Below are 26,559 nucleotides of genomic sequence, written 5' to 3'. Positions count from 1 at the left end.
ATGCTGCAATAATCACGGAGGTGTTTTTTGAATTAGTGTTTTTGTTTTCTTTGGGTACACACCCAGTAGTGGAATTACTGGATCATATCGTATTTCTATTTGTAATTTTTTTATTTTTTAATTTTTTTATTTTTTAAAAAGGATTTTTAAACCTTCCCCCACTGTATATTGTTGCCTCCTTTGTTACAGATTGAGCACAAAAACATGGATTCATTTCTGGGCTCTCTATTCTGTTCCACTGAACTATGTGTCTATTTTTGTGTCAGTACCATACTGTTTTGATCACTGTGGCTTTGTAGTATATCTTGAAATCTGGGATTGTGATACCTTAAGCTTTGTTCTTCTTTTTCAAGATTGCTTTGGCTATTTGGGTCGTTTGTGGTTCAGTACAAATTCTAAGATTATTTGTTCTAGTTCTTTGAAAAATGCTGTTGGTATTTTGAAAAGGATGCACTGAATCCATAGATTGCTTTGGGTAGTACGGACATTTTAACAATATTAATTCTTCCAACCCATGAGCATGGAATATCTTTCCATTTGCATCACCTTCACTTTTTCTCATCAATGTTTATAGTTTTCAGAGTATAGGTCTTTCACCTCGTGGTTTTTTCCTAGGTATTTTATTCTTTTTGGTGCAACTGTAAATAGAATTGTTTTAATTTTTCTTTCTGCTACTTTGTTATTAGTGTATAGGAATGCAACCAATTTCTGTGTATTAATTCTATATCCTGCAACTCTACTGAATTCATTTGTAGTTTTAATAATTTGTTTTGGTGGAGTCTTTAGGATTTTCTATGTATAGTGTCATTGTCATCTGCAAATAGGGACAGTTTAACTTTTTCCTTACCAATTTGGATGCCTTTTCTTTCTTCTTCTTGTTTGACTGCTGTGGCTAGGACTTCTAGTACTATGTTGAATGAAAGTGGCAACAGTGGATTTCTTGTCTTGTTCCAGTGAGTATGATGTTAGCTGTGGGTTTTTCATATATGGCCTTCATTATGCTGTGTTCCCTCTAAGCTCACTTTGTTGAGAGTTTTTATCATGAATGGCTGTTGAATTTTGTCAAATGCCTTTTCTGCATCTATTGAGATGACCATGTGACTACTGAGAAGATCATGTGACTCTCATCCTTTGTTTTATTAATGTGGCGTCTCATGTTGATTGATTTGTAAATATTAAACAATCCCTGCATTCCCAGAATAAATCCCACGTGATCATGGTGAATGATCCTTTTAATGTATTGTTGAATGCAGTTTGCTAGTATTTTGTTGAGGATTTTTTTTTTTTTTAAGATTTTATTTTTTTATTTGACAGAAAGAGACACAGCAAGAGAGGGAACACAAGCAGAGGGAGAGGGAGAAGCAGGCTTCCCGCTAAGAAGGGAGCCCGACGTGGGGCCCGATCCCAGAACCCATGACCTGAGCCGAAGACAGACACTTAACGACTGAGCCACCCAGGCGCCCCTTTGTTGAGGATTTTCGCATCCATGTTCATCAGGAATATGGGCCTGTACTTGTCTTTTTTTGTAGTGTGTCTGTCTGGTTTTAGTGTCAGGGTAATGCCTGCTGCATAGAATTTATTTGGAAGCTTTCCTTCCCCTTCTATGTTCTGGAATCGTTTGAGGAGAATAGGTATTAACTCTTTTTTAAATGTTTGGTAGATTTCACCTGTGAAGCCATCTGGTCCTGGACTTTTGTTTGTTGGGAGTGTTCTGACTACTGATTTAAATTCGTTACTGGTAATGGGTCTGTTCAATAATGACGCTTGTTTTTGACATAAAGGGCAATTCGTACAGTGAGCTCTGTGCGGTCATTTAAAAGGATGAGGCAGGACTACAGCAGCTATAATATTCATGAAAGATTTGGGGGAAAAAGTCAAGCTGCAGAATAGTATATAAGCTGTGTTCCCATTTTTATTAAAAAGCAAATGATGGGGCGCCTGGGTGGCTCAGTCATTAAGCGTCTGCCTTCGGCTCAGGTCATGATCCCAGGGTCCTGGGATCGAGCCCCGCATCGGGCCCCCTGCTCGGCGGGAAGCCTGCTTCTCCTTCTCCCACTCCCCCTGCTGGTGTTCCCTCTCTCGCTGTGTCTCTCTCTGTCAAATAAAATCTTTAAAAAAAAAAGCAAATGACAACCCATAAAATATATGGGTGAATGTTCACGCTTGTATATGCACAGAAGAAAAATGTCTAAAAGGATACGCATCAACCTACGAATGGTGGCAACCTTGGGGTAATGGTACTGAGGCAGGAAAATGGGGAACTTCCACTTTGTTACTTTCTACAGGTCTAGAGTTTGTTTTTTTTTTTAACATACAATTTTTGAATATATAATATATATATGTTAAAAAAGTGAAAGTGGGGGGGTGCCTGGGTGGCTCAGTCGGTTAAGCGGCCGACTCTTGCTTTTGGCTCAGGTTGTGATTTCGTGGTCCTGAGATAGAGCCCCGCATCAGGCTCTCTGCTCAGTGCAGAATCTGGTTCAGATTCTCTCTTCCTCTCCCTCTTTAAATCTTTAAAAAAAAAAATTAAAGGGTACACAGTGAAGTCTCCTTTCTATCCTCTTTGCAGTTCCCACCTGTAGGCAGAGGCTATTATTGGTTTTCTGCCCCCGCTCAGAGTCCTTTGATGCAGACACTAATGAGTATGCACGTATTCTTAGTCCTCCTGTACCCCCTGACCCCCCCCACACACAAGAAAGTAAAATCATCCCTGGTTGGGAATGATGGGTATCATTTTTTACAGTTTCTTGTTATAATGTGTCATTGTGTAGTATTTTGACTATGAGGTTTCATGGCAGCTTTCTTGCCTTGGGGCTCATTGAGCTTCTTGGATCTGTGCATTTATAGTTTTCAGCAAACTTGGAAAAACTTCATCCATTATTTCTTCAAATACATTTTCTCTGCTCCCTGCACTCCTCCAGGGACTCCAATTACACATACACTTTCCTCCCAAGAACCTTAGAATATCTGTACTATTATTATCTTCACCTTGCAGGTAAGAAAATGAAGCCACATGGGGAGTAAGGAGACTTGCCCAGAGCCCCTCCATGAGTGTGGACAGCTCAGGATTTGAACCCTGGCCTACCCCAGCATCTGGGCTCCCGCTGCTTGGCTTACTGCCATCAATGCATCTTTAGCAGTGAGAGGCCACAGCTTACCTTTCTTGCTCTAGGGCTGGACTGCAGAAAGGCTGGTCATAAACTTTCCTGTAGATACTGGGCAGCTCAAGCATCCTCGCGATTTGAATGTTACACACGGGATCTTCTACTTTATCTAATAAGCCATGGGGAAAACATGCCATAGAAATTACAATGAGATCAGCTCTCTCCAGGGTCCTGGAGAGAGGACCTGCTGCTAGGCACCCAGTGGGTCTCCTTTCCTATGGGTGCCCAAGGATCATACATCCTAGATGCACTAAATGGTTCCCAGTCATCCTTTGAAAGGGAATGCAACGCCCTCAGCATCATAGGCCTGTACGGCAGCAGACTGGAACCAGGGAAAGCACTTTCGCTTATGCACTCATCTGTTACAATGGCAAACAACAGGGGCCATCCGTGGGATTTCCAACCCAAATCAGCCAGAGTCCTGCAAAACATATCACTCAGAGGATGTGGGACGATCGTTATTTCCAATTAGCTGTTTTCCTTCAAAGTTAATGGACTCAGTGGTATTCAAGAAATCGTCATCATTTTAAAGAATATGAACACTCTGCCCTAAATGGACTGACACACAGAACTTCAAAGTACTTTAAACTCTGATGTGGCCCAAATAAATTTGCCAGATATATATAATAAATCATTTGTTTTCTTCCCCCATTTCTAGTTACTGCTCTTCAAAACAAAGTTAAAAATGCTGTTTTTCTAAAGAAACCTGTTATGAAATATAATTTCGTCCAGTAAAGAGTTACATCTTTTTATCTGAACTTTTTCGCCGTTTGACTTCCAGATAACCCAGAGTTTACTGGACACACACCCAGCATAACAACCAATTTGGCAGAGATAACTTGTGCTTACAATAAGTGGTGACACGGATCTCTCGTTCCTCTCTGTACATGTGGACATAACCTCTGATCTGGATAATGTCCCCAATTTCTATCTTTGTCTTCTGCTCAATGGTGTCTTGCAGCTTCTTAAGCTGTGAGGTTAAGTTCAGCTCCCCTAGAGCTGCAGCAGCTGTAGTTGCTATAGGGCCGGAAGAGACAAATGCATAACACGATCATTCCACCGCATGTGTGACACAGTTCTGGGGTGAGACCAACATAAGACACCTATTCCTTCTACTTTTGATTAGCGGCTCTACTGTAAGAAATCTGCACACCCCTCTGAAATCCTCTGCTGAACAGAAGGCATAAGTTGTAATTATTCAAAAGTAGGCTGAAGGGAACAGAGTCTAGGAGGCCTGATAACCCGAGTGAGAAAGTCCTGGCAGGGCTCCGACAGCTTCTCCCCTGCTCCTGCATTGCCAGCGCATTCAAAGGGCTCTACGTGGTCCTGAGCCGAGTTCTGCGTTTGGTGGCAACAGCTCTCAACAACCCTTTAAAGTGTCCTTGCAGGAAGACAAGTCTGGCACAGGGGAAAAGGGGACCCAGATCTCCATATGCAGTTCTGTTTATGGGGAAGGCGAATATGCCTCAGGCTGATTTCCCACCTAGGTGCTCAACACCCTAATCTCTCGCCTCTTATCTTCGTTGGGTAACTGGGGTAAACCCGCGCTCTCTCTCTCTTTCTCTCTCTCACACACGCACATTCTCATACCACTTAAAACTGAAAGCTTAAGCAACTTCATGGTGAAAATAACCCAATGCACTTTCAATTCTAAATAATTTCTATCACTTAAGTTTAATTTCAAATTGTATTAAATAGTAAGAAGCACAGCTGAGAATATTTGGGTACCATAGGTGCTGTTCTGAGGACTTGACGCTGTATTAGCACATCTCATCCTTACAACTACACCGATTTATTATTAGCCCCATTTTATAGAGGAGGACACTGAGTCACAGAGAGGTCAAGCAACTTGCACAAAGTAAAACAACTAGCTAGCAACAAAGCTGGGGTTTGAACCCAGGCGGTCTCTGACACTAGCACCTTCCTGTTTATTCTCTGCTCCTGCCCTGTGAGCATACTCGTATTTTCCAGTTACAGCTAGTGTGTGTAAACAATTCGACGTTCTGATTTTCTGCCTGGCTCAAGCTCAGATACACACATGTATCCACAGAATCTATACAACTCGAGCATTTTAAAAAATCATGGAGCATTGGCATGTTAATATACCACAGTTTGATGAGCTAGTCTCATTAAATATCCCCTTCTCCCCCCTTTTTGTAATTTTTTATTTTGGCTTTAATCACCTGCACTGGATGCAGCTTAGAGGTCAGCGCTTGGGTAATGGAGTCAGACAGACCGGGCTGAGATCTCCACTCACTTCCTACCAACTCTGCGTCCGTGGGCAGGCTGTTAACCTCACAGCGCCAGGGTTTCCTCAACTGTGAATTGGGGGTAACAGGAGAGGCCACCTCACACACAGAGTTGTTGCACATGCTGTAAGTTAACCCTTACATCATGAGCTTGGCATGATGTCAGATCCACAGGAAATGGTCTATAAATGTCAGCTATTTGTAAAAATGAATAATGAAGCCCTCTAGACAAAATTATTGCGTTTTCCTTGGGGTCTTTTGTTGGGAATTACTGGACAGAAAAGTAAAAACAGGTTTACAGTTCATTACATATTGTCAGAATGTTTGCCAGAAAGAAACAATCAAACCGTTCTGTTTTGACAAGGTGTCAAGGCGCATGCTTGCAGCTCCTACACCGGCTTCCGTCACGTGGATGTTTAGTACCTTAAAAAATACGTAATGATTCCATGACGTTTTATTTTTGCTTTTAAACTGCCAGACAGGCTCTGTGTTTTTATATAAGATGATCTGCTCTCTGCATTTCTTTACGTGTGAGAAATCATCTTGTGCATTCTATGTATCCTTCATGTCTTTTTTTAGGGAAGCTTTATCAGTTCTGCTAATTACATCCACTCCCCCCATTCCACTGCTTTTCTGTGCTTTTTGGATTTCATTTTACTACATAAAAGTTTGAAAAGATGTTTAAAGCCCACTGCCACTGATGGTAGTTTTCGGGGCTTTAACAGCTAGGGACTTATCAGAGTTTAACACGTAAACCCCATATTTGCTGCGATAAACACACAACTCCATCTTCTTTACGTTGTCATGTAAGCTAGAAGATACGGATCAGAGTCACCTCTTTTAAAAATATTTTTATCTACCTGGGCCAACATTTGTTAAATGCTGATGTATTTCCTGCTCTTGTTTTATTTCTGGCTTGTCATATACTTAGTGTTCCTATAATGAATGAACAAATCTCCCTATTAGCCTATTGATCCCATTGTCTTTTTAATCTTATACAACTTAGATGACTGTGGCTTTGTAAAGAGCCACAGCACTACTTTTCTTTTACCGCATCTACTCTATCAGGGGAAACAGCAACCTAGGGAGCATGAAGCACCAACACTTAGGAATCTAGAACACCATCGGCATTAATGGTACTCAGCTGACCGGCTTTCTTCAGAAAATACCCAGGTGTTACTTTTTAAAAGGTTTATTCCATCTGTGTTCCTGTCCCCTCAAGCCGTCTTGTATTTAGGCTGAATTTAAAACACATCATAATAAATGTTTCCTACAGCACTGCTGAAATGATCAGACTGGCGGCCAGTCTGAGAATGAGGCCCAGCTTTCATTTAAAGGGTGAGCCAAACTGCCGAAAGAACGGCTCAAGCTCTGTAATTTGGTGAATCTAATGAGACGGCTGGAGCCTGATGGAATTTCATTTTAAGTAGCCTATTCCACGCTGGAAAGATAAACCCCCTCTAAAGTTACAGTATCAAGGACCAGGCTTTCTTAACTTTTCTCATAAGCTAGTCTAAATGGTACACTCAACAGGACATTTATAGGAGTTAATAGCTTATTCTCAATTACCTTAATGGACTGCAATATGATTCTGACTCAGGCTGAATTTTGTTTAAAAAAATTAGTCTCCACTGGCCACGTTCCAGGGGAAAGCTTTTAAATTGAGGGCAATTAAATGAAAAGGAGAGAATAGGCTAGTCGGGAATAATTTAAAAATCTCACTTCATATATAACATGACGAGAATCATTTTCGGGCTTTTTCCTTGTATTCTTACCCTCTCTTTTTATTCTCAAAGCAATTTCCAATTAAGGCTACCCACTGTGACTGTTCACCTGTTCAACTACTTACAAATATTTTAAAAATCTTAGTCTCAGTATTAGTAGACATTTTATCCAAAAACTTACTAAATATAAGAGTTATACAATATTCCTAATGTCATTCTTTAAAAAGTTGATTTTGAAAATTAAAACAATGTCTAAAACAGGAGTCTGCAAGCTACAGCCCATGGGCCAAATCCATCCACAACCTGTTTTTGTAAATAAAGTTTTACTTTACTGTACCTACTGTGTGTGGCCGCTTCTGTGTTACTATGGCAGAGCTGAGCAGTTGAGGTGCAGACCAGAGCGCCCACAAAGCAGAAAACATTTACTATTTGACCCTGTACAGAAAAAGTCTGCTGCTCCATAGCCTGAAACAAGTCCATATATTCAAACGACACCCTCTGATTGAGGGTTTGATGACACAAAAACCATAAATCTGCAAATGATTTTAATACCCTAGACATATATGAAAATTCAATTATCTGATTGTCCTATAGATTTATTTCTTGCCTCTGAAACAGCTGCATAAAAATCTGCTGTCAGGGGCGCCTGGGTGGCTTAGTCGTTAAGCATCTGCCTTTGGCTCAGGTCATGATCCCAGGGTCCTGGGATCGAGCCCCGCATCGGGCTCCCTGCTCGGCGGGAAGCCTGCTTCTCCCTCTCCCACTCCCCGCTTGTGTTCCTGCTCTCGCTGTCTCTCTCTCTGTCAAATAAATAAATAAAATCTTAAAAAAAAATCTGCTGTCATTCTCAATTTTTATCTACAAAAATATCCTAAACAAAGCAGTGCCAATGATTAAGATGTTCCCAAATTAGGAAATGGAACACTGAAGTTATAGGAAACTGATGGCCAAGTTCTAAACGTAAATACGTCAGGAAATTAAGCCAAGGAGCATTCCACTGGTCAGGATGGTCAAAGTAGGAAGCTGAGATTCTGGCAGGTAATGGCAGAGAGGAAAGACAGCGTGTATCACCCAAGGAGCCAGACACCAGATGTCAGATAGAATAGCAGACAGTATTTCATGTGCCCCTGTGTATTTCATATGCACCGCACTGTGTATGCTGCCAAACAGAAAGACAAGGTCCCAATTGCTGTAGCTTCTCTAGAACCAAAAATGATCACCAGTATTGCCCAGTATTTTTTTTATTATGAACTTAACTTAAACTACCTAAGGCCTATTAAAATGTACTCAAGGAATTCCAAATGCTGTTTCAGTTATAGTCAATGTGTTCAACATACAATTTTAAAGTTTCTTTTTGGGGCGCCTGGGTGGCTCAGTCGGGTTAAGCATCTGCCTTCAGTTCATGATCTCAGGGTCCTGGGAACAAGTCCCGCATCGGGCTCCCTGCTCAGCGGGGGGTCTGCTTCTCCCTCTCCTTCTGCCTCTCCCCCCCCCCCACACTCTCACTCACTCGCTCACACACACCCTCTCTCTCAAATAAATAAAATCTTTAAGAAAAAAAGTTTCCTTTCAGTTTATATTATTCAATGGTTAACTTCGAAGGAATCCTATTTTACCTTCTCATCAATTTTAGAATTTCTGACATCTTTGAGATTTCAGAAAATCTGGATTGTGGCAGCACAGAAGTTAGTGGGCAATCACGTAAAAGCAAAAATCTCCAAAACTTTCTTTGGTCAAGGGATACGCCTGGAGCATGGGGATTCTGACCTCACTGGCAATTAGGCTAAAACATCTTGACTTCCGTAATAACTACCACGGTAAAAAGGAAATGCTCAAATTCCCAGCAACCTAGTCACGCTCCTGCAGGCTCGGTAGGAAGTGAGCACCAGAGAAGACGGGAGAAAGAAACACAACTAGCTCTTCTATGACGTCAGTCTGCAGAGGGGCCAGATCTGCAGTTGATCCACAGATTTCACCCATGGACAAATACGAACATTCAGCCCTACAGCTGTTCTGATGAGCCACCCTGAGTAAAAAAAGTAAAGGACTGTCAAATAAAAGTACCTGATGAAGACTCGGTATTGTTCGACTTTTTCCAGCAGATGCAATTTATAACTCCAGTGCTGTCATCTACTGCAAGAGAAGCAGAAAAGGGCAAAAGAGAGATTTGGGCACTGCCAGTGAATTCGCAGGTCGTCACTGCATTCGGCCATACCCCAAAGTGACATTTTTCAACAGCCCGGTCTGGGAACTGCTTGTCTGCATGGGTCGCTGGCATAGGAGAGCCTAGCGGAAGGTAGTCAACATTTCACTTACCCTGCCGCTCCTAAAAAACGGCGTCCTCGGGAAGTTAAGTATAAAAATCTCAATGAATGCTCACATACAAAATCGGCCTTGCTCTCCCACCGTGAAGCAAGAGTGTGCTGACACAGCCCGTGGCTGAGAGGACTCGCGGCGCAACCTTCTCTCACCGTCTGCTCTTTCACTAGCTCGATGACTTCCCAAGACAAAGCATCCCAAATTTCCTGACCCGCACGTCTCTTTGTGAATGAGCTTCTGCCCAGTCCTTACCACTGAAGGGGACATAAGGAAAGCCAACTATATTGCAGAAGAGCAGAGTTTTGTTTTCATAATGGAAAATAATTATATTTTGATCACATAAATAATTTTGGCTTATTTTATCCCTAGTGCAACACACACACACAGAATTTCCATTGCACTTGGATTTATAACTGCAGAGGAACTGGAGATGTTTGCTATGAGAGGTGTTTTCTCTTTGTCTAATTTCGGAAAACTCAAAAAAAGAGATCAGTGGGCTTAATGATTTTTTAAAAAATCATCAGTGAGACTGTTGTAAATGCACATGTAATACAGAATGTAAGGCAAATTTTTTATTGCTGGTTTAAACCTGAGTTGAAAGCAGAAGCCAAGAAAAATATTTCTTATACTAAAATAAATTCTAAATAGATTTTATTAAATGTAAAACAGGTAAACTTAAAAAAATAAGAAGAAAATATGGGTAAATACTTTTGAACCTTGGGCTTATAGTTGGTGGGAAGAGACTTCTTTAAAGAGACCTGAAAATCAGAACTCATTTTTAAAAGTCTGATATAGATGACCAATTAAAAATTAATACCGTATAGCAATTTTCTAAATGATAGGGCTAGTGTCTTAATGTATAATGAGCTCACAACAGGGGCACCTGGATGGATAAGTCAGTTAAGCGTCTGACTCCTGATTTTGGCTCAGGTCATGATCTCAGGGTTGTGAGATCGAGCCCCATGTCTGCACTCAGCACTGAGTCTGCTTGAGATTCTCTCTCTCCCTCTGCCCCTCCCCCTTCAAATAAATAAATAAATAAATAGCTCATACAAATGAATAAAGAAAAGTCCAAGACCACCAGAGAAAAAATGTCAAGGAAAAAGAACACATAATTTACGGAAGATATAAAAATGGCCAAATAAACATGTGTGAGTACACTAAACTCATTAGTTACCGGAAAAAGAACTTAAATAATTTCTCAACTATTAGAATGACAAACATTAAAAATATTGATACCCTCATATGCTGTTAGTGGGAGTGTAAATTTCTATCAAATTTCTAAAGAGCAAGTTTGGAAACGTGTTGAATTTTTAAATGTGTATGCCCTTTGACTTAGTGATTACTTCTAGGAATTTATCCTGAAGAGAAAAACAGAATACACACACAGATTTATACATCTTGTATAAGGCTGTTTGCTGCAACATTGTTTATAATGCTGTTAGTTGGAGATAATCTAAATGCTTATAAATATGGAACTGGTTAAATAAATTACAATGGCATACCATATGAGAATAAAAAGTTATAGTGAAGATTTATGTTCATTGCTGTTAAAAGATATTCATGCCTCATTTTAAAAAAGAAATCTTATATCTAATTTGTGTAAAACATTAAATAGCGTATTTTGACAGAAATGATTTTAAGACACTGAAATGGTAATAGCAGTTTTTTTTGGAGTGTTGGAAAGGAACTCCACACTGAATGTACATGCTGACTGTAAGCCTCATTTCGGGAATATTAAGAGAAAGAAATATGCATAATAGTACAAGGAAATAAGACATATCTATATTTCTCCAAATAGGAACAAGTGAAAAACATTAGGAGAGATGTTCACCCAAACATTGACATTGCTTTTATCTTATTTATAGGGTTTCATATAATTTTTATGTACTTCAGTAAAATTTTCTCCAGTTTTAAATTTTATTTTATAATGAGTATCATTTTAAAATAAATCAATAAGGACATTCTGAGTTAAAAAAAAACAAACAAACTGTATGACACCTCTAGGCACACCACTTCTCTGCCAGTGTAAAATCCTGGTTTATCATGTAAAGTAAAAAAATATGAGCACATGAACATTTGTTCTAGAAAATGTGAAGACACTGATGGTAGCCTCCCAGGATTCTAGGTCTGAGCCTGAGCTGCTGTCACGTGCTGAATGCTCTGGGCACGGCCACCAGACCCTCAGACTTTCTGGTCTGTAAGGCCTCCTGGCAGGTGCTGTGCCCTGGCAGCCTGAGGTCTGGGGGCTGGAATGCCCCGGAAGGGGAGCATCCTTGCAGAGCCGCACAACATCCGCCCCCGTTGGGCAGCACTGCCTGGGCCGCTGGCCTTCTGTTTCAGCAATGGAATGAGTCAGTGGGAACAGGAAACAGCCCCCAGGCCAGGACGACGGTGAGTCAGGTGGAGCAGGACCCAGGACAGCAAGGAGTGGCCGCCTGGCCGGTGGCCCAAGAGCCAAGCTGGCCCTGAGGATAGCAGGGAGGGTGCAGCTCTCCCCTGAACAGGCCTCACGAGAACTCAAGTTCTTTCTACTCTCAATTACTCCAACCTTCAGATGCTTTTCGGTTTCCCACTGCCCACAGATGTGTCCTGTTCTTCTAACATCCATCCTAAAGAGAACATTTATTGGGGAATAGTCACACCTATCTCCTTAATCTTTTTAGAATGGGAAAGGGGTTAAGTGAAGCCCCTTCACGTCACAGGTGAAGGGGCTTCACTTACAATAATTGGCCTGGTTTCAGGGCCAGGACGAACATCCTCAAACAGCCTCTTTCATGTGACCTAAAAAATAGAAAATCGAAGACCAGATGGGCTCTCTGCTCCTCCGCATCCGGCAAATAGCCGCATCTTCCGGCGCAGGGCCCCAGCAACCCTGAGACACGATGGGGAAGGTCAGAGTAAACGGATTTGGCCCTATTGGGTACCTGGTCACCAGGGCCACTTTTAACTCTGGCAAAGTAGGTGCTGTCGCCATCAATGACCCATCGCTGACCTCAACAACATGGTCTACACACTCTAGTATGATTCCACCATGGCAGATTCCATGGCACAGTCATGGCTGAGAACTGGAAACTTGTCATCAACGGAAAGCCCATCTCCATCTTCCAGGAGTGAGATCTTGCCAACATCAAACGGGGTGATGTGGTGCTGAGTCTGTAGTGGAGTCCACTGGGGTCTTCACCACCATGGAGAAGGCTGGGGCTCAGCTGGAGCTTGGGGTCAAGAGGGTCATCATCTCTGCTTCTGCTGATGCCCCCATGTTTGTGATGGGCATGAACCATGGGAAGTAGGACAACTCCCTCAAGATTGTCAGCGGTGCCTCCTGCACCACCCACTGCTTGGCCCCTCTGGCCAAGGTCATCCATGACAACTCTGCCATCATGGAGGGACTCATGACCACGGTCCATGCCATCACTGCCACCCAGAAGACCACAGACAGCCCCTCTGGGAAGCTGTGGTATGATGGCTGAAGGGCTGCCCAGGACACCATCCGTCCTGCTACTGGTGCTGCCAAGGCTGTAGGCAAGGTCATCTCTGAGCTGAACAGGAAGCTCAGTGGCATGGCCTTCCATGTCCCCACCCCCAATGTGCCAGTCGTGGATCTGACCTGCCACCTGGAGAAAGCTGCCAAATATAACATCAAGAAGGTTTTGAAGCGGGCATCAGAGGGTCCCCTCAAGGGCATCCTGGGGTACACTGAGGACCAAGTTGTCTCCTGCGACTTCAACAATGACTCCCACTCTCTCACCTTCAATGATGGGGCTGGCGCTGCCCTCAATGACCACTTCGTCAAGCTCATTTCCTGGTACAACAATCAATTTGGCTACAGCAACTGGGTGGTGAGCCTTATGGTCCACATGGCCTCCAAGGAGTAAGAGCCCCCTTGTACCAGCAACCCCAGTGAGAGCAAGAGGAAGAGAGAGACCTCAGCTGCTGGGGAGTCCTTGCCCCAATTCATCCCCCAACATACTTATAATCTCCTGACCTCTACAGAGTTTCCATCCCAGAACCCCATGAGAAGGGGAGCGTTTGGGGAGCCCTACTTTGTCATGTACCATCAATAAAATGGCAAAAAAAGACAAAGTTGATTTCTGGTGCAGGGGTGGGTGGTGAGGTGATGGGAGAGAGAAAAATCAAATTGAGTTATATGGAGACTATACACCACAAATGGAATCAGTAAATAGATTGGGCCTATAAACCTCCATCAGGGGAACCCTGAGCAAGTGACTGAGCCTTATTTTCCTCATCTACAAAATGGAAAGAACATCTGTCCTTTCTATTTCAAAACATTAGGGGGAGAATAACACTAAATTTCACATGTAAAAGTGCTTTGTAACCTGAAATTATTACTTCATCACTGGTATTTGGAGACGAAGTACTTTGTTACACTACAGAAAATGTACTTGCCCACAGCTGAGTATGCTTTAGGAAACTGGTGAATACTTACTGAATTGTCTGGAGAAAAACAGAACCAATACCTTTGGTAAAACAAAACCAAGAAGAAATCCAGCATGGGGATGCCTGACAAGATGATCCCTTTCAGAGTTTAAAAAAATATATGCTGGGGAAAAGAAGAAGGCATGAGAAACCTCATCCCTCACATATGCTTTCATAAGCACGAGACAATCATCTTCAGGAAAATGAATACGTGTTGAAGACATGCAATGACACTGCATCTATACTATACATTATCTATCACGCACAGACCGCCAGTGAAATGTTCTTCGTCCCCTAGTTCAACTGCCTTCTCTCTTTCCACAAGTAGAGCAAGGACACAAACCCAAGGCAGCACAACAGAGAGCAACACTGTCAATTACAGCAAAGGTTTAAGATCCAAAGTTAAGCTTCCCACAAAATATCTAGCTTGGCCTCTTAACTCCAGAGACTCTAAGGGCTGCACAAGGCAACAGATGAAAATGCTTACACATTAAACTCAATGACAAAACTCAAGACGACACTAATGGCTCGTGTCCAAACTATAGAAATCCTTTATTTAGTTTGTATCATCACGAGGGAAGGGAAATTTTCTGATAATGGATATTCACCCCTGAGTACCATAAGGCTTTTTAAAAATACTGTTCTGAATATAAATCTTATCAATTATTTTTCATTCCTCCCTGTCTTCTTGAAGAGTCTTCCTTAACATTAATCTGGCCTTTTTATTTTTAAAGGTATCAATATAAACATCTGCTACCATCCATTGCTATTTATAGCTACACCCTCGGGTATCAGGTGTCTGTCCCTTACCAACCAGAGATCCTAGATGGTCGTATTTTAATTTTTCTAACTCCCCATCAGCTGTCACTTGACAGTATTCATCAGCATCATTCCTACCTTTTGCCTCATTTTACACTTAGTCCATGTCGGTGGCTCGAAGGGGCTCCTAATAAAGGACAAGTGCATGGGCTCTGTGGGTCCCCAGCTGCTCTGAAAGGCGTTAGTTGCTTCAAATGCAATGTTCAGCTAAGTGAGGTCCTTCCACAAAAACTCAGTGTCAGGCACAATTTTTCTTACCTCCGTAACTGTAGAAAGCATCTTTTTCTTTCCTTCCAATTACAGTTCCCAGGATCTCTACCTGCTTTATTGGGTGCCCATTGTAAAAAAATACACCTGAAATTAAAAAAAAAAAAAATCAGTCCTTGACAAATGGCAGGCCCCAAGAAATTCAGACGTCTTTTCCTTAAGGGTCCAAAGTAGAAAGTTTGGCTTTAATGAAGCTTGTCCTAATGCAGAAAAGAGAAAACCAGTGTTGCCCAACTAGATTTGGTTAATCTTTCCACTTGTGAAAATGAAATGTGCCTCCTTGTGGACCTCTCACAACGGGCCTGAAAACAGTCATTAGATTATGAGACGAAATCTATTTTGAGGGACTGCAAAAGGAAAGAGAGGAAATCACAAGAAAGGCTTCTTTGACTTCTCTACTAGCACTTTTCTAGGAAGCCAGTCATCATTTCTATGAATTAGCAGTGATTTTGTTGTTTTTTTTTAAAGAGAAGATAATTAGGTTACAAAATGCTGCTCTTTGGAGCCAGCAGATTACAAATCAAAAACTTCTCTCTTTAAAAAAAAAAATTATTTGAGAGAGAGGAAGAGCGAGCACGTGTGTGCAAGTGAATGGGGGGGGAGGGGCAGAGGGAGAGAATCTTCAAGCAAACTTCCCGCTGAGTGTGGAGCCTGATGCCGAGCTTGATCCCACAACCCATGAGATCACGACTTGAGCCAAAACCAAAAGTCAAGTTGGACGCTAAACCCACGGAGCTACCCAGGTGCCCCCCCCAACTTCTTGTTTTTAAAACTATTTTAAAACTATTTTCAAAACCCAGAGGACAGATGCCAGCAGGCAGGTTCCTGCCAGGGGAGAAACCTGAGAGGATAAACCTTACATTAATACCCAGAGGCTTGTTTTGGACCTGGGAAGGAAAACAGACAGAGGGACTCGGGCTGCAGGGAGTCCCTGATTCCACCCCCAGGTCCCAGTGCTGTCCTGCCCTTCCAGAGCTTCCCATCTGCGGCCCCCCAGCACCCTGACCCTTTTGGCGTAAGCTACTTGCATGTGCATCTGTCTCCTGCAGCTCATGAGTCCACACTAAAATCTTCTCCAGCCTGTTTTTCCTCCCATGATGGCTGAATTCTTTCCTTGCAGAAAGAGGCTGTAACCGTTTAAGTTAAGCAATTTCCTTTTTAAATAAAGATCTGACCTATAAACAAACATTCCTCAGCACAGACATTTGGCCACCTCCTCCCTCCCCTCCAAGCCTGGGGAGGTGGGGGTGGGACAGACCTGTGGCCTGAACCCTGATGCCCTTCAAAATCCCCAGACTGGCCTCCGCTGACGGCTCTCTTGTATCCCATGTGGATAAAGGGGCTGGGGACGAGTCACTCAAGGAGAGTCCCAGAGGATGTATAAGAAGGCTCTGAGCCTCAGCCAGGTGAAGATTCTAGGAGAGTGAGATGTGGTTGGAAGGAAAACAATGGTGGCAAAGTTAGCTTAAAGAAGGGCCCTCTCCCTGGCAGGGCATCCTTCTAACGATGACTTGCTGGATTAGAGACCACGAGCACGGGGCAACTGTGGGGGCTGTGAGCTGAAATGGCAGGACCACACAAGGGAAGGAGCCGGAGTCACTGAGTCATCCCCAAAGGAGGGTCACCCCCTTCCAGGAACACAGGGTGAGTGGGTTCAAACTGGCTCCACAGAAAATCCATGCAATTTTAAGAGCAGGAGAGTTCCAATCGACTTCTCCTGAGTTCTTAGGATTGATATCCAGGTCCCTTAGTTACTACCTTTGGTGAGGCCCTTGGGGCCTTTGCCACCACCTGTCTGCCTGACCAAACACAAAGGAAAAAGGGTGACTTCAGAGGGAGAGCCCTGCAGGACTGCTGTAGGCAAGCTCAAGACATCCCGACCACAGGAAGAAGTCTAAATCGGGAGAATGAGCCTCCCCCTAGGGATGTGGGCACGGAGTCCTCTACTGAAGTGTACCCCAGCACCGTGCCCTGACCAATGCTCATGTGCAGAGAAGAACTATGGCATGGCACTGTTCGGGTCTGCTATAGGGCTGGGGGCGCTTGGAGAGGCCTGAGCTCCAGGCTGTTCTCTGGCTGCAGCCAGCCCTTTCTGCTTCCCCAAATGCACTGACAGGTAATAACACTTTCTATTTGTGCACTGGGCAGAGCAAAGTTAGAGAGAACCGTTTTCTAGAACCTGACTGGCCTCCCCTACCCCATCTCAATGGATGGTCTGTCCTGGTTGCCAGGCATTTCTTGGTATTAGAGAGAGAACACTCCACAGAGTTCCATGTGGTCAGTTGTGGCCCCCAGGACATTAGTAGTAGGAAGCGGAACGATGGAGGTCCCTGGACCCACTGGAGAGCCCACTGCCTATCCCGAAATGTCTCCCAGCAGGTCCTGGAGCCACTACAGGGTGCTCTGCTGGTGACGTCTGGAAACTCAAGACAGTCCCAGGACTCTTTGGGTTTCCCTGGGACACCCTGGTATGTGCTGCTATGGTAGTTTTTATAGTAAAGAGCCGACACACTTTGAGAAGGGAAACAGAGCTAGTCAAAAGGTGTTCTGCCTGGGTTGCAGCATACGAAAAAGGTGATAAGACAGGACTAATGACACAAGCCAGTGAGGTCCTCAAGTCACCTGCGATGGAGGCCAATCCTCCAACGTTACAAACTGTGCTGGGCCACTCGACAAAAATCTGAACAGGTCTTCACTTGAGGACACAACAGACTTCCTAAAAAAAAAACACAGAGAACAGAGCCCCCTAAACTTTTATCTTCTAGACTGACAATGGCCGGCCTTCAAGGGCAGACAGAGTCACTCAAAGATGCAAAAAATCTTTCCAATCTCAAGGAATTGATGCAGAAAACATCTCCAAAGCGTCTCTGAACAATGGAGAACAAATTCAGAAGAAAATAACACATGGGTCGAATCAAAACATTCAGAGAGGACGCCTGAGTGGTTCAGTTGGTTGAACATCTGCCTTCGGCTCACGTCATGATCCTGGAGTCCCGGGATCAAGCCCCGCATCGGGCTCCCTGCTCAGCGGGGAGTCTGCTTCTCCCTCTGACCCTCCCCACTCTCATGCTCTCTCTCTCACATAAATAAATAAATCTTTAAAAAAAAAACATTCAGAGAAAATCAACTGAGGAGAAAACACACTGCCTGGGAATAGAGAAGACACGTGTCCACGTGTAGAGAAACATGAACCACACGTATCAGGAGCGCAACTGAGCAGATGGCGGCCAGAGGTATGGACAACAATTGGAGAGGACCACTTCCTCCTATCAACACAATATTCTCTTCTATGACAAAAGAGCTAAAAAAAAAAAAAAAGTTGGATGGCGGCTTTGTTGACTGAAAGCAAGCTCAGGAAGCAAAGAACAGAAAACAACCCAAACGGGGTGCCTGGGTGGCTCAGTCGTTAAGCATCTGCCTTCGGCTCAGGTCATGATCTCAGGGTCCTGGGATCGAGCCCCACATCGGGCTCCCTGCTCCGCGGGAAGCCTGCTTCTCCCTCTCCCACTCCCCCTGCTTATGTTCCCTCTCTCGCTGTGTCTCTCTGTCAAGTAAATAAATAAAATCTTTAGAAGAAAAGAAAACAACCCAAACAACAGATTCTGGCTGATTGGGAGTTCCAGCTACAGCCTTCCCCACATGGTCCTTCAGGTCCTGCTGCCTTTGTTCCACACACAGCCCCCCGACGCCAAAACATACCCGGGGATCCCCCGGACCATGAGGTCCCCAGGAAGGAGGAGGGTCAGGCAGCAAGGGTTCAGGGACCCAGGGTCACACACGCAGGTTTGATTCGGCTCTCACATCAGCCCATCCCCGGGCAGCCACCACCACGGTAAGACATTTGCCTGGTTCCTCTCTTTTAAAAGTACTTTTGATTTATTTCTTTTTAGTCTGTCATTATTTAACTGATGTCTGATAGTACTCAAATGCCTAAGATACTATTTTTCAGATAATTCTTATGAATTTCCACTTCATCGGACCCTCTAGAATTAAATAAGTATTGTATTTTCATTTAAGCAACAGATTCACTATCCCATTATTAAAGTCTGACACAGATATTTAGAATAATAAAGATTATTTCTGTATGCTATAAACAAAAAGATAAAACAAAAGCGACCCCAAAACTGGGGCACCTGGGTGGCTCAGTTGGTTAAGCAGCCAACTCCTGATTTCGGCTCAGGTCATGATCTCGTGGGTGGTGAGATCGGCAGGCTCCATGCTCAGCAGGGAGTCTGCTTGAAGATTCTCTCCCTCTGCCCCTCCCCCAACACTCACACACACTCTCTCTCTCTCAAAAATAAATTTAAAAAAAAGACCCCAAAACCACCACCACCACAAACTTCATAAGATTTTTTCATAATTTTTTTATTTGTTTAACACTAAAACTGCAGATTAATTTAGAGGAGTTGACATTTTGCAACCATTTTGCAAGGCAATTCTGACGCATGGCAAATACACAGAGTAAGGTCAAATTTCAAGTTAAGGGCACAGTCTCCCACAAAATTGCTTTTTTCACTCACCAGCCCTGAATTTGGGCATTCTCAGGCCACCCACCCTTCTGACCAACTGGCTACAACTTCAGGGGGTCCTACAACTCTCTCAGCTTTGGCAATTTGTTAGAATGGGACACAACTCAGGAAGGTACTAGACTTATGACTATAGTTTCAAAATGAAGGGTACAAATCAGGATTCACTAACTAAAGAGATGCACTGGACAAGGTCTGGAGGAATCCAAGCACAAAGCTTCCACAGTCACAGAACTCATCACCCTCCTGACAAATCAATGCATGATTACCAACCAGGAAAATTCACCTGGGCCTTGGTGTCCAGAGTTTTTATTCGGGTTTCATTACGCAGGCATGACTGAATCATTGGCCAAATGACAACTCAATCTCTAGCCCTCTCCTTTCCCAAGGTGTTGGTCTGATGTCACCTGGCTGGAAATCCCAGTCCTCTAATCACTTGGTGTTCTTTCAGGCATGGACAACCCCTATCCCCAAACCAAACCAAAAACAACCATGAAAACAACACAGAAATAAAAACCCAGACTAGGGGAATTTCCCACCCCTAGAGCCCTACAGTATAATCTCAAGAGGATCACTCTTGTGAATTTATGGTTGCTGTCTGCTTCAAGCATAATGTTTCATTTTAAAAACTGTTAGAGTCAGCAGTTAGTTAGGTTTTTAACAGGATGCCTGGAGGCCAGCAAAGGGGGAGTCATGGCTAGCTACTGGGGAAGGTCAGAGACCTCTCCTGGCAGCACTCCAAAAACAAAGCCATAAGAAGCTGGATCAAACCAGACAGGCTCAAGACAAAGAAGGCCAAAAACCTGGGCCAAGTAAGGGAGAAAAGGCACAAAACCCCACTCCTCCAAAAAAAAATCCCTCCCCAAGTAATAAATATTATACCCCCTAATTAACAACTGTCAGTAAAAGACAGGAACCCAAAACTTGGGGTGCAGCTCTCCCTTGAGCTCTCCTGCTCTCACATCTTGAGAGTGTGCTCTCACTTTATTTTTTAAAATTTTATTTAAATTCAATTTATATTCAGAGATAGAGTTCATCAATTTATTGGTTACATACAACACCCAGTGCTCATCACATCACAAGCCCTCCTTAATGCCCATCACTCAGTTACCCCATCCCCCCCCACCATGCCTACCTTCTGGCAACCCTCAGTTTGATTCCTAAAGTTAAGTCTTTTATGGTTTTTTTCCCTGTCGAGAGTGTACTCTCACTTTAATAAACTTTCCAATTTGCACCGCTCAACCCTTGTGTCTGGTCTCTCCTTGAATTCTTTCTTGCAATGAGACCAAGAGCCTCTGGCAACATCCCTGGGAAGGGCTGGATGGAGGCCTCAGGGTCACAAGTCTCCCCAGTCCACCCGGCAACAAAAGCACATCTGAAACAGTATTACCAGTGACCAAGTAAAGACCATCAGGATCCGTTTTCCTTGGTTGGCTGTTAATACATCATAAAGTCCTTTACCCACAGGAAGAGTTAAGCCCCTATCATGCCCTGATATTTCCCTGAGCACCTCCATAAGACCTTTATTTCAAATGCAAGACTGGCATTTGGTGTGAATTGCTTTCTTCCTGAGACGAGCTATGAGAATACCAGCCTGTTCTGGAAAATGGACAACTGTGGGGGAGGACGGCTGCCTTCCAAGAAAAAAAACATAAAACCAAACACAGACCATTTCCAACAATAATTAAAAAACCAAGGTGTGGTGAAAAATCTGCACAAAAGGCTTTAGAATAAGGTCATCCAAATATATTTGTACATAGAACTGGAAACATACAGAACATCCTCTCATTAAAACTGTGCATACTTGAGCTTCTTGACTGACTCACAGCTTGCTATTCATTCAAAATAGCAAAGAGTTTAACCAAACTTCTCACATAGCACAAGCATGTGAAGATCCATACACAGCTATGTGAATTATTTAAATCTACCCCAAATTATATTTGTTACGTTTTTAGGTATGAAGAACCTATCTTTAGTAACCACCATTTAAAACAAAAAAAAAAAGTGATTTCTTTAACTTTACATTTATAATGCTTTGTTGCTCCAATTACTATTTTTTTGAGGGCCCACCACATGCCAGGCACTGTTCTAAGCAGTGGAATTATGTAGATGAATAAGGCATATGTCTTTCCTCTCAATGAATTTATATTGTTTGGTTCTGATTAACAGAAAACAAAACAAAACCCCACAAGAAAATCAGGCCTGGTTAATCCCCATTTTTACAAAGATGACATCTAAGCTTTGCAGGTGAGTCACATGCCCAGGCCAGGTAAGAGGCACTGTTAGGAAAGGGAACAAGGTTTAGAAACGTCTGGTCCAGTGAGCTTTCCACCAAGAGCTGTTCCAAAGAAAAATAACTGAGCATGTTAAAATATGAAAGACCTCAACGCCAGACAAAAAAACCCAAAAAACAAACAAACAAAAAAACCCATTCCTGGGTACAAAGGTTACTTCCCCAAGCACTTATTTTAAAAATAAAAATAAGATTTAGACTTTTGAACTTGCACAGAAATATATTCATTCGAGAGTCCACGCTAGGTCATTTTCAGAGCCTGCAGCAAGGAAGGCTCTCCTGAAAGCCACCAAGCCCCAACTTCCGGCAGCTTTGGAGAAAGAAGGGTGAGGGGCAGGTGCAGCACTGGGCATCCTCCAGGCCCACCAGCGACATACCTGGTACCTGGCGGGACTCCTTCAAGTCCAGGATATCCCCGATGTAGAGTTTTGCAAAGGCTAGAAACACAGGATCCAAACCCCACAAGAGGGAAGGGGTCTCCTCTTCACACTGGCTGGATTCAGGCTGCATCGGGAGGCTGGGGTTTGGCCTGCAGCCAACCCTGAAAGGCTCTGCGTCACTGAGTCAAGGATCTAGATGTGAGACCAAAAAAAAAAAAAAAATCAGGATACAAGCTTTCAAAGGGTCACATCGGCCTGGCCCCGAAGCTGCTCCCCGGCGGCTATGCGGAACTCCGGGAGGGGTAAAAGCAGGGGTCCAGGGCCTGGCAAACTCACGCCACGGGCCTAGAGCAAAAAGGCATTCCTCGGGCGAAGGCCTGTGCGTTCCTTATGGCTCTCCCTCTGGAATCTCCTCTGCCCCACGGGAGTGTTTCTCCTTCCCCCCAACTACCAACTTCAAAACGCCTAAATGCTAACTTTTCACCTTGGGGAGCTACGTCCATACAGGCGTACCCTGAAACCGCTTTGATGGGCGGGGTCCGGAGAGGAATGGGCGCCCTCGTGGCCAAACACAAGGGGGTCAGAGTGGGTGGGTCTGTGCGTCGCTCGGCCCCCGCACCTTCCGGTCTGGGGATGAGCCTGAGAAAAGGAGGAAAACGGAAACGAAAAGCCGACCCGCTCGAAGCCCCTCCCGCCGCACGCCCGCCGCCAGCCCTCGGCCGCCAGGAGCGCGCAGGCTCGGCCCTTCCGGGCGCTCAAAGGCCGCGGGCGCCACGGCCCCGCCCGGCGCCAGCGCGCGGGGCCCAGGGCGCCTCCGGAGCCGCAGCGGGGGCCGGCCTCCGCTCCCCGCCCGCCACCGACCCACCTCTCCCGGCCCGGGCCTTCCCTCCCCGCGGCCAGCGCGTCGCCACCGCTCCGCCCCGCCGCGCCCGCCGCACAGCCCCATCCCAGCGAGGCCCCGCCCCAAGCTCGCCTGCAGGTGGCGGCGAGGCCGTCTTGCGTTGGTGTGGCCCAAGCAGTGCTTTGGTCCCTCCATCCGTCTGGCCTTCGTGGGCTTCCGCTGGAGCACAGAGCCCAAACCTCTGAGGCCTGGGATCTGACTCTGCAGTTGCTGCTCCCCAAAAACCCATCCTCCAAGTCTCCTTTTCACCCTGTCCCCCGCTAGTGGTAGGATCCCCAAGAGATTGGGACTGGTTCTTGCCGCGGGGGGGGGGGGGAAGGGGGTTGGTTCCTGATATATTAAATGAACAAATAAAAAAGCATAGAGCAGGTATGTGTGGCATATTTTAAATGTTTATTTACACTTGGTGAGTGATCTGCTAACACACACACACACACATTGGGATTCTACAGTTTCACTTGGAGATAACATCAGTATCTAAATATGAGCCTTTGCGTGAATATTGAGGACTTGGCTTTGCCCAAAGCTAGCCATACAGGATTATGACAATAAATTTTGTCTTCTTTCCTCTTATTCCATCCACACTCTGGAATGTTGTACACTTAAGAATTTTGGAAAACTGGCATTCTGGTAAATCATGACTACCTTGGCGGTGCTTGTCCCCAGTGGTCCTAATTCAAAGTGAGAAAAGAGCCACATTCCACTCCCATAAATAAATAAATAAGCTACATCATGACATCACTCAAGATGGCAAGAGTTCTTCCTAGTTTATAGGGACTCTAAAATGGAAGGAGGAGTAGAGGTCATTCTGGCAGGCCATTCCCTGGGGGAGGCAGGTAGTGGCCAAAGAGATAATCACTAAAGTATTTAGCAGAGAAGGAACTTCAAGCAGCTGGAATGGAAAATGTGTGTCATTAGAATGATGGCATTTAATTACATCCCTGACCACTGAAGAAGCTGAAAAACAATCCTTGGCAAAGTACAGCATTGCCCATATTCTATTGCAATGAACAGTTGTTTCTGTGGAGCTTAAGATTCATATAAGAAAAGATACCTTTTTTAATAGGAGGGAGACTCTCTTCGAGGAAGCACATCCAGTAGGACACCCAGAAGGATGGGTGCTTTGGCTGACCTGTCAGATGAGGAGAGACAGGTTGGGTGACATTTTCCTGATTGTACACATCTGCTCCAGGGTGGAACCCAAGAAGAAAATCACTACCGTGTGTACTCAGAGCCCAAGACTTCAGGAGTGACTCTTGCGGTTCACTCAAGGGTAGAGTGCTAGCGATAAGAGCCCTTGGGGACTCCAAGCTTACTAACAGCCTTGGGGAGGGCCATACCCAGTGGGGTAAGCAGAGCAGACTTCCCCTGAAGTCATCTTTTACAATGAAGGGTGGATTCTTTGGAGACCAGGGATGTTTCTTTTGATCTGAGTTCAAAACTTGAGCTAGCAGGTTGCAACTGAAACCCAAGGTGAGATGTGGGACTGAATTTCCAGATTGCAGAAGAATCTAGCGGAGTTTGGGAGGATCTTCCTCCTGCCATCTTCATCAAGATGGACTCCAAGTTCTCCAATCCACTGCCTAGAGATCATAAACACCAGAGGGCCCTTCAGCTTGGGACTCCACAACACAGCAAAGCAGATATTTCAAAACCCAATAGTCAATGCTTCATGCTGGGAACCTTTCTTATGAAACCTGCCACAGCACTGAGAAGTGTGAAATGAAGCTTGGTTTTGCAAGCATTTTTGCCAGGCTAGACAATTTTTTTTCTAGAAAGTTAAGATTTTAGCAAACTGTTCTGGAAATGGAGGGGATCGAACTGCATATCTCCTACCTCAAAGTTCAAACTATCTTGCCTTAACCATTTTGACATTTTACTGGTAGAATGGAGTTTGTCCACTTGTATATTGGGTTTGATTTTCTGTCTGAAGTTTATAATAAGCATAACTTATCAAAGTTTAAAAATTTTTTTAAAGATTTTATTTATTTATTTGTCAGAGAGAGAGAGCACAGCAGGGGGGAGCGGCAGGCAGAGGGAGAAGCAGGCTCCCTGCTGAGTAAGGAGTCCAATGTGGGACTCCATCCTAGGGTCCTGGGATCATGACCTGAGCCAAAGGCAGATGCTTAACCAACTGAGCCACCCAGGCATCCCCCTTATCAACATTTTTATTATGTGTATAATATCTTTAGTCACTCAGCATACCTTGAACATTCTGAATGCTATGGGGGAGCACCAACAATTTTCATGTCATTGGAGCAAAAAAGAGTGATGCATGTAATATATCAAATAACAAAGCAGGAGGCTAAATTTCAAGTAAACACAGAATGTGTGGCTTAGGTCATAACTACCGTATGAGTTACAGGAGGTGAATGGGGGAGGGGGCCCATCAGGTAAGTTAACATATGTAACAAAGGAAGCACTCAATCCATATAAGCTATTATTATTAACTATGGAGGTGGGATTTAAGCTGGGGTTTGAGACTATGGAAGAGCTGTTCATTTACTCGTGAAACATACTCATAAAGCACTTGTCAAGCACTAGAGTGGACACTGGGGATAAGAAGGAGACTGGACAGACTGGGAAGAGCCCTCATGGAGCTTCCATTCTGTTAGGGGAAGGAGGGAAGGACAATAAACAAAATAAGTAGAGTTCTCAGTGCTTTGAAGGAAATAAAAAATGTATTATGATCGCTCATAATGGGGTGCGAGATGTACTCTGCATAGATCGACTTTCATCCCATGAGATGAAACAACATTCAGGCTGAGACCTGAAGGATGAGAAGCAGCCAGCCACGAAAAATGCTAAAGAAAGAGCATCCCAGGCAGCACAGTCAGGGTGAATGTCTGGCGGCAGGAAAATACTCTCGTGTTGGAGGAACAAAGAAGGCGTGGGGGAGAGTGGTTTCAAATGTAATTGGAGAGATAGGTAGATGGCACATTCCTAAGGGTCCTGTAGGCTAGGATAGGTTGGGATTGTATTCTCAGTCTCCCTATTGTACAGAGGGGGATAATATTGTGATAGGGTGGGAACAGGGCGAAGGAAGCGGGATGAACGAGGCACATTTGTGGGCAAGCCAACACAGCGGCCTGACCAGAGAGGACAGCTGCAGTGGAAACTGGTGCAGACCTCCATGTTAGCTAGATGCCGAAGGGCTTGAACTGGTTTCTACTTTCATTCCCTGTAAGCAATAGAGTGTTGTTGATTCTGGATCAGAGGAATGATTTAATAAATTTAAAAAATTGCAGGCATACCTGCCCCATCTAACATACTATGGTAGGGAATACAAAAATATATAAGAAGAGTTCTCTGCCTAATTTACTGAATCTACCCTAAAAGTTCTGTTTTAAGGATATTCACCAAATGATGGTGAAGCTACCAGAGTAGTAAAACATTGCTGAGCCTATTATCATGGGCCTCACCTGTATCACTTCTCCTCCTGCCTCCTCAGCAGCCTTGCTCAGTCCCCTGGGATGA

At 44.2% G+C, this 26,559-nt stretch overlaps 1 protein-coding gene across 16 annotated transcripts in view; it reads right to left on the bottom strand.

The window, feature by feature from the left end:
* The window catches only part of STN1 (STN1 subunit of CST complex), a 47,682-nt gene extending 24,565 nt beyond the window's left edge, over window positions 1–23,117 (bottom strand). Inside the window, exons 1-7 of one of the 16 annotated variants that reach the window (XM_081823593.1) lie at window positions 23,047–23,113; window positions 22,666–22,820; window positions 22,179–22,373; window positions 14,974–15,069; window positions 9,202–9,270; window positions 4,014–4,181; window positions 3,159–3,273 (exon numbers count right to left, since the gene is read on the bottom strand). In XM_081823593.1, coding sequence (XP_081679719.1) covers window positions 3,159–3,273; window positions 4,014–4,181; window positions 9,202–9,270; window positions 14,974–15,069; window positions 22,179–22,311 — 581 coding nt within the window. In that variant the 5' untranslated portion in view covers window positions 22,312–22,373; window positions 22,666–22,820; window positions 23,047–23,113. The other 15 variants (XM_081823596.1, XM_081823595.1, XM_081823608.1 and 12 more) reach the window with 15 other exon arrangements.
* Between the last annotated feature and the right edge of the window lie 3,442 nt (window positions 23,118–26,559).

This window comes from Leptonychotes weddellii, chromosome 6 (genome assembly GCF_054177405.1).
Source record: "Leptonychotes weddellii isolate Sample4059 chromosome 6, ASM5417740v2, whole genome shotgun sequence".
NCBI classification, from domain to species: domain Eukaryota; kingdom Metazoa; phylum Chordata; class Mammalia; order Carnivora; family Phocidae; genus Leptonychotes; species Leptonychotes weddellii.
The sequence above is the reverse complement of the archived record's forward strand: the minus strand, read 5'-3'. Positions and strand labels throughout refer to the sequence as shown.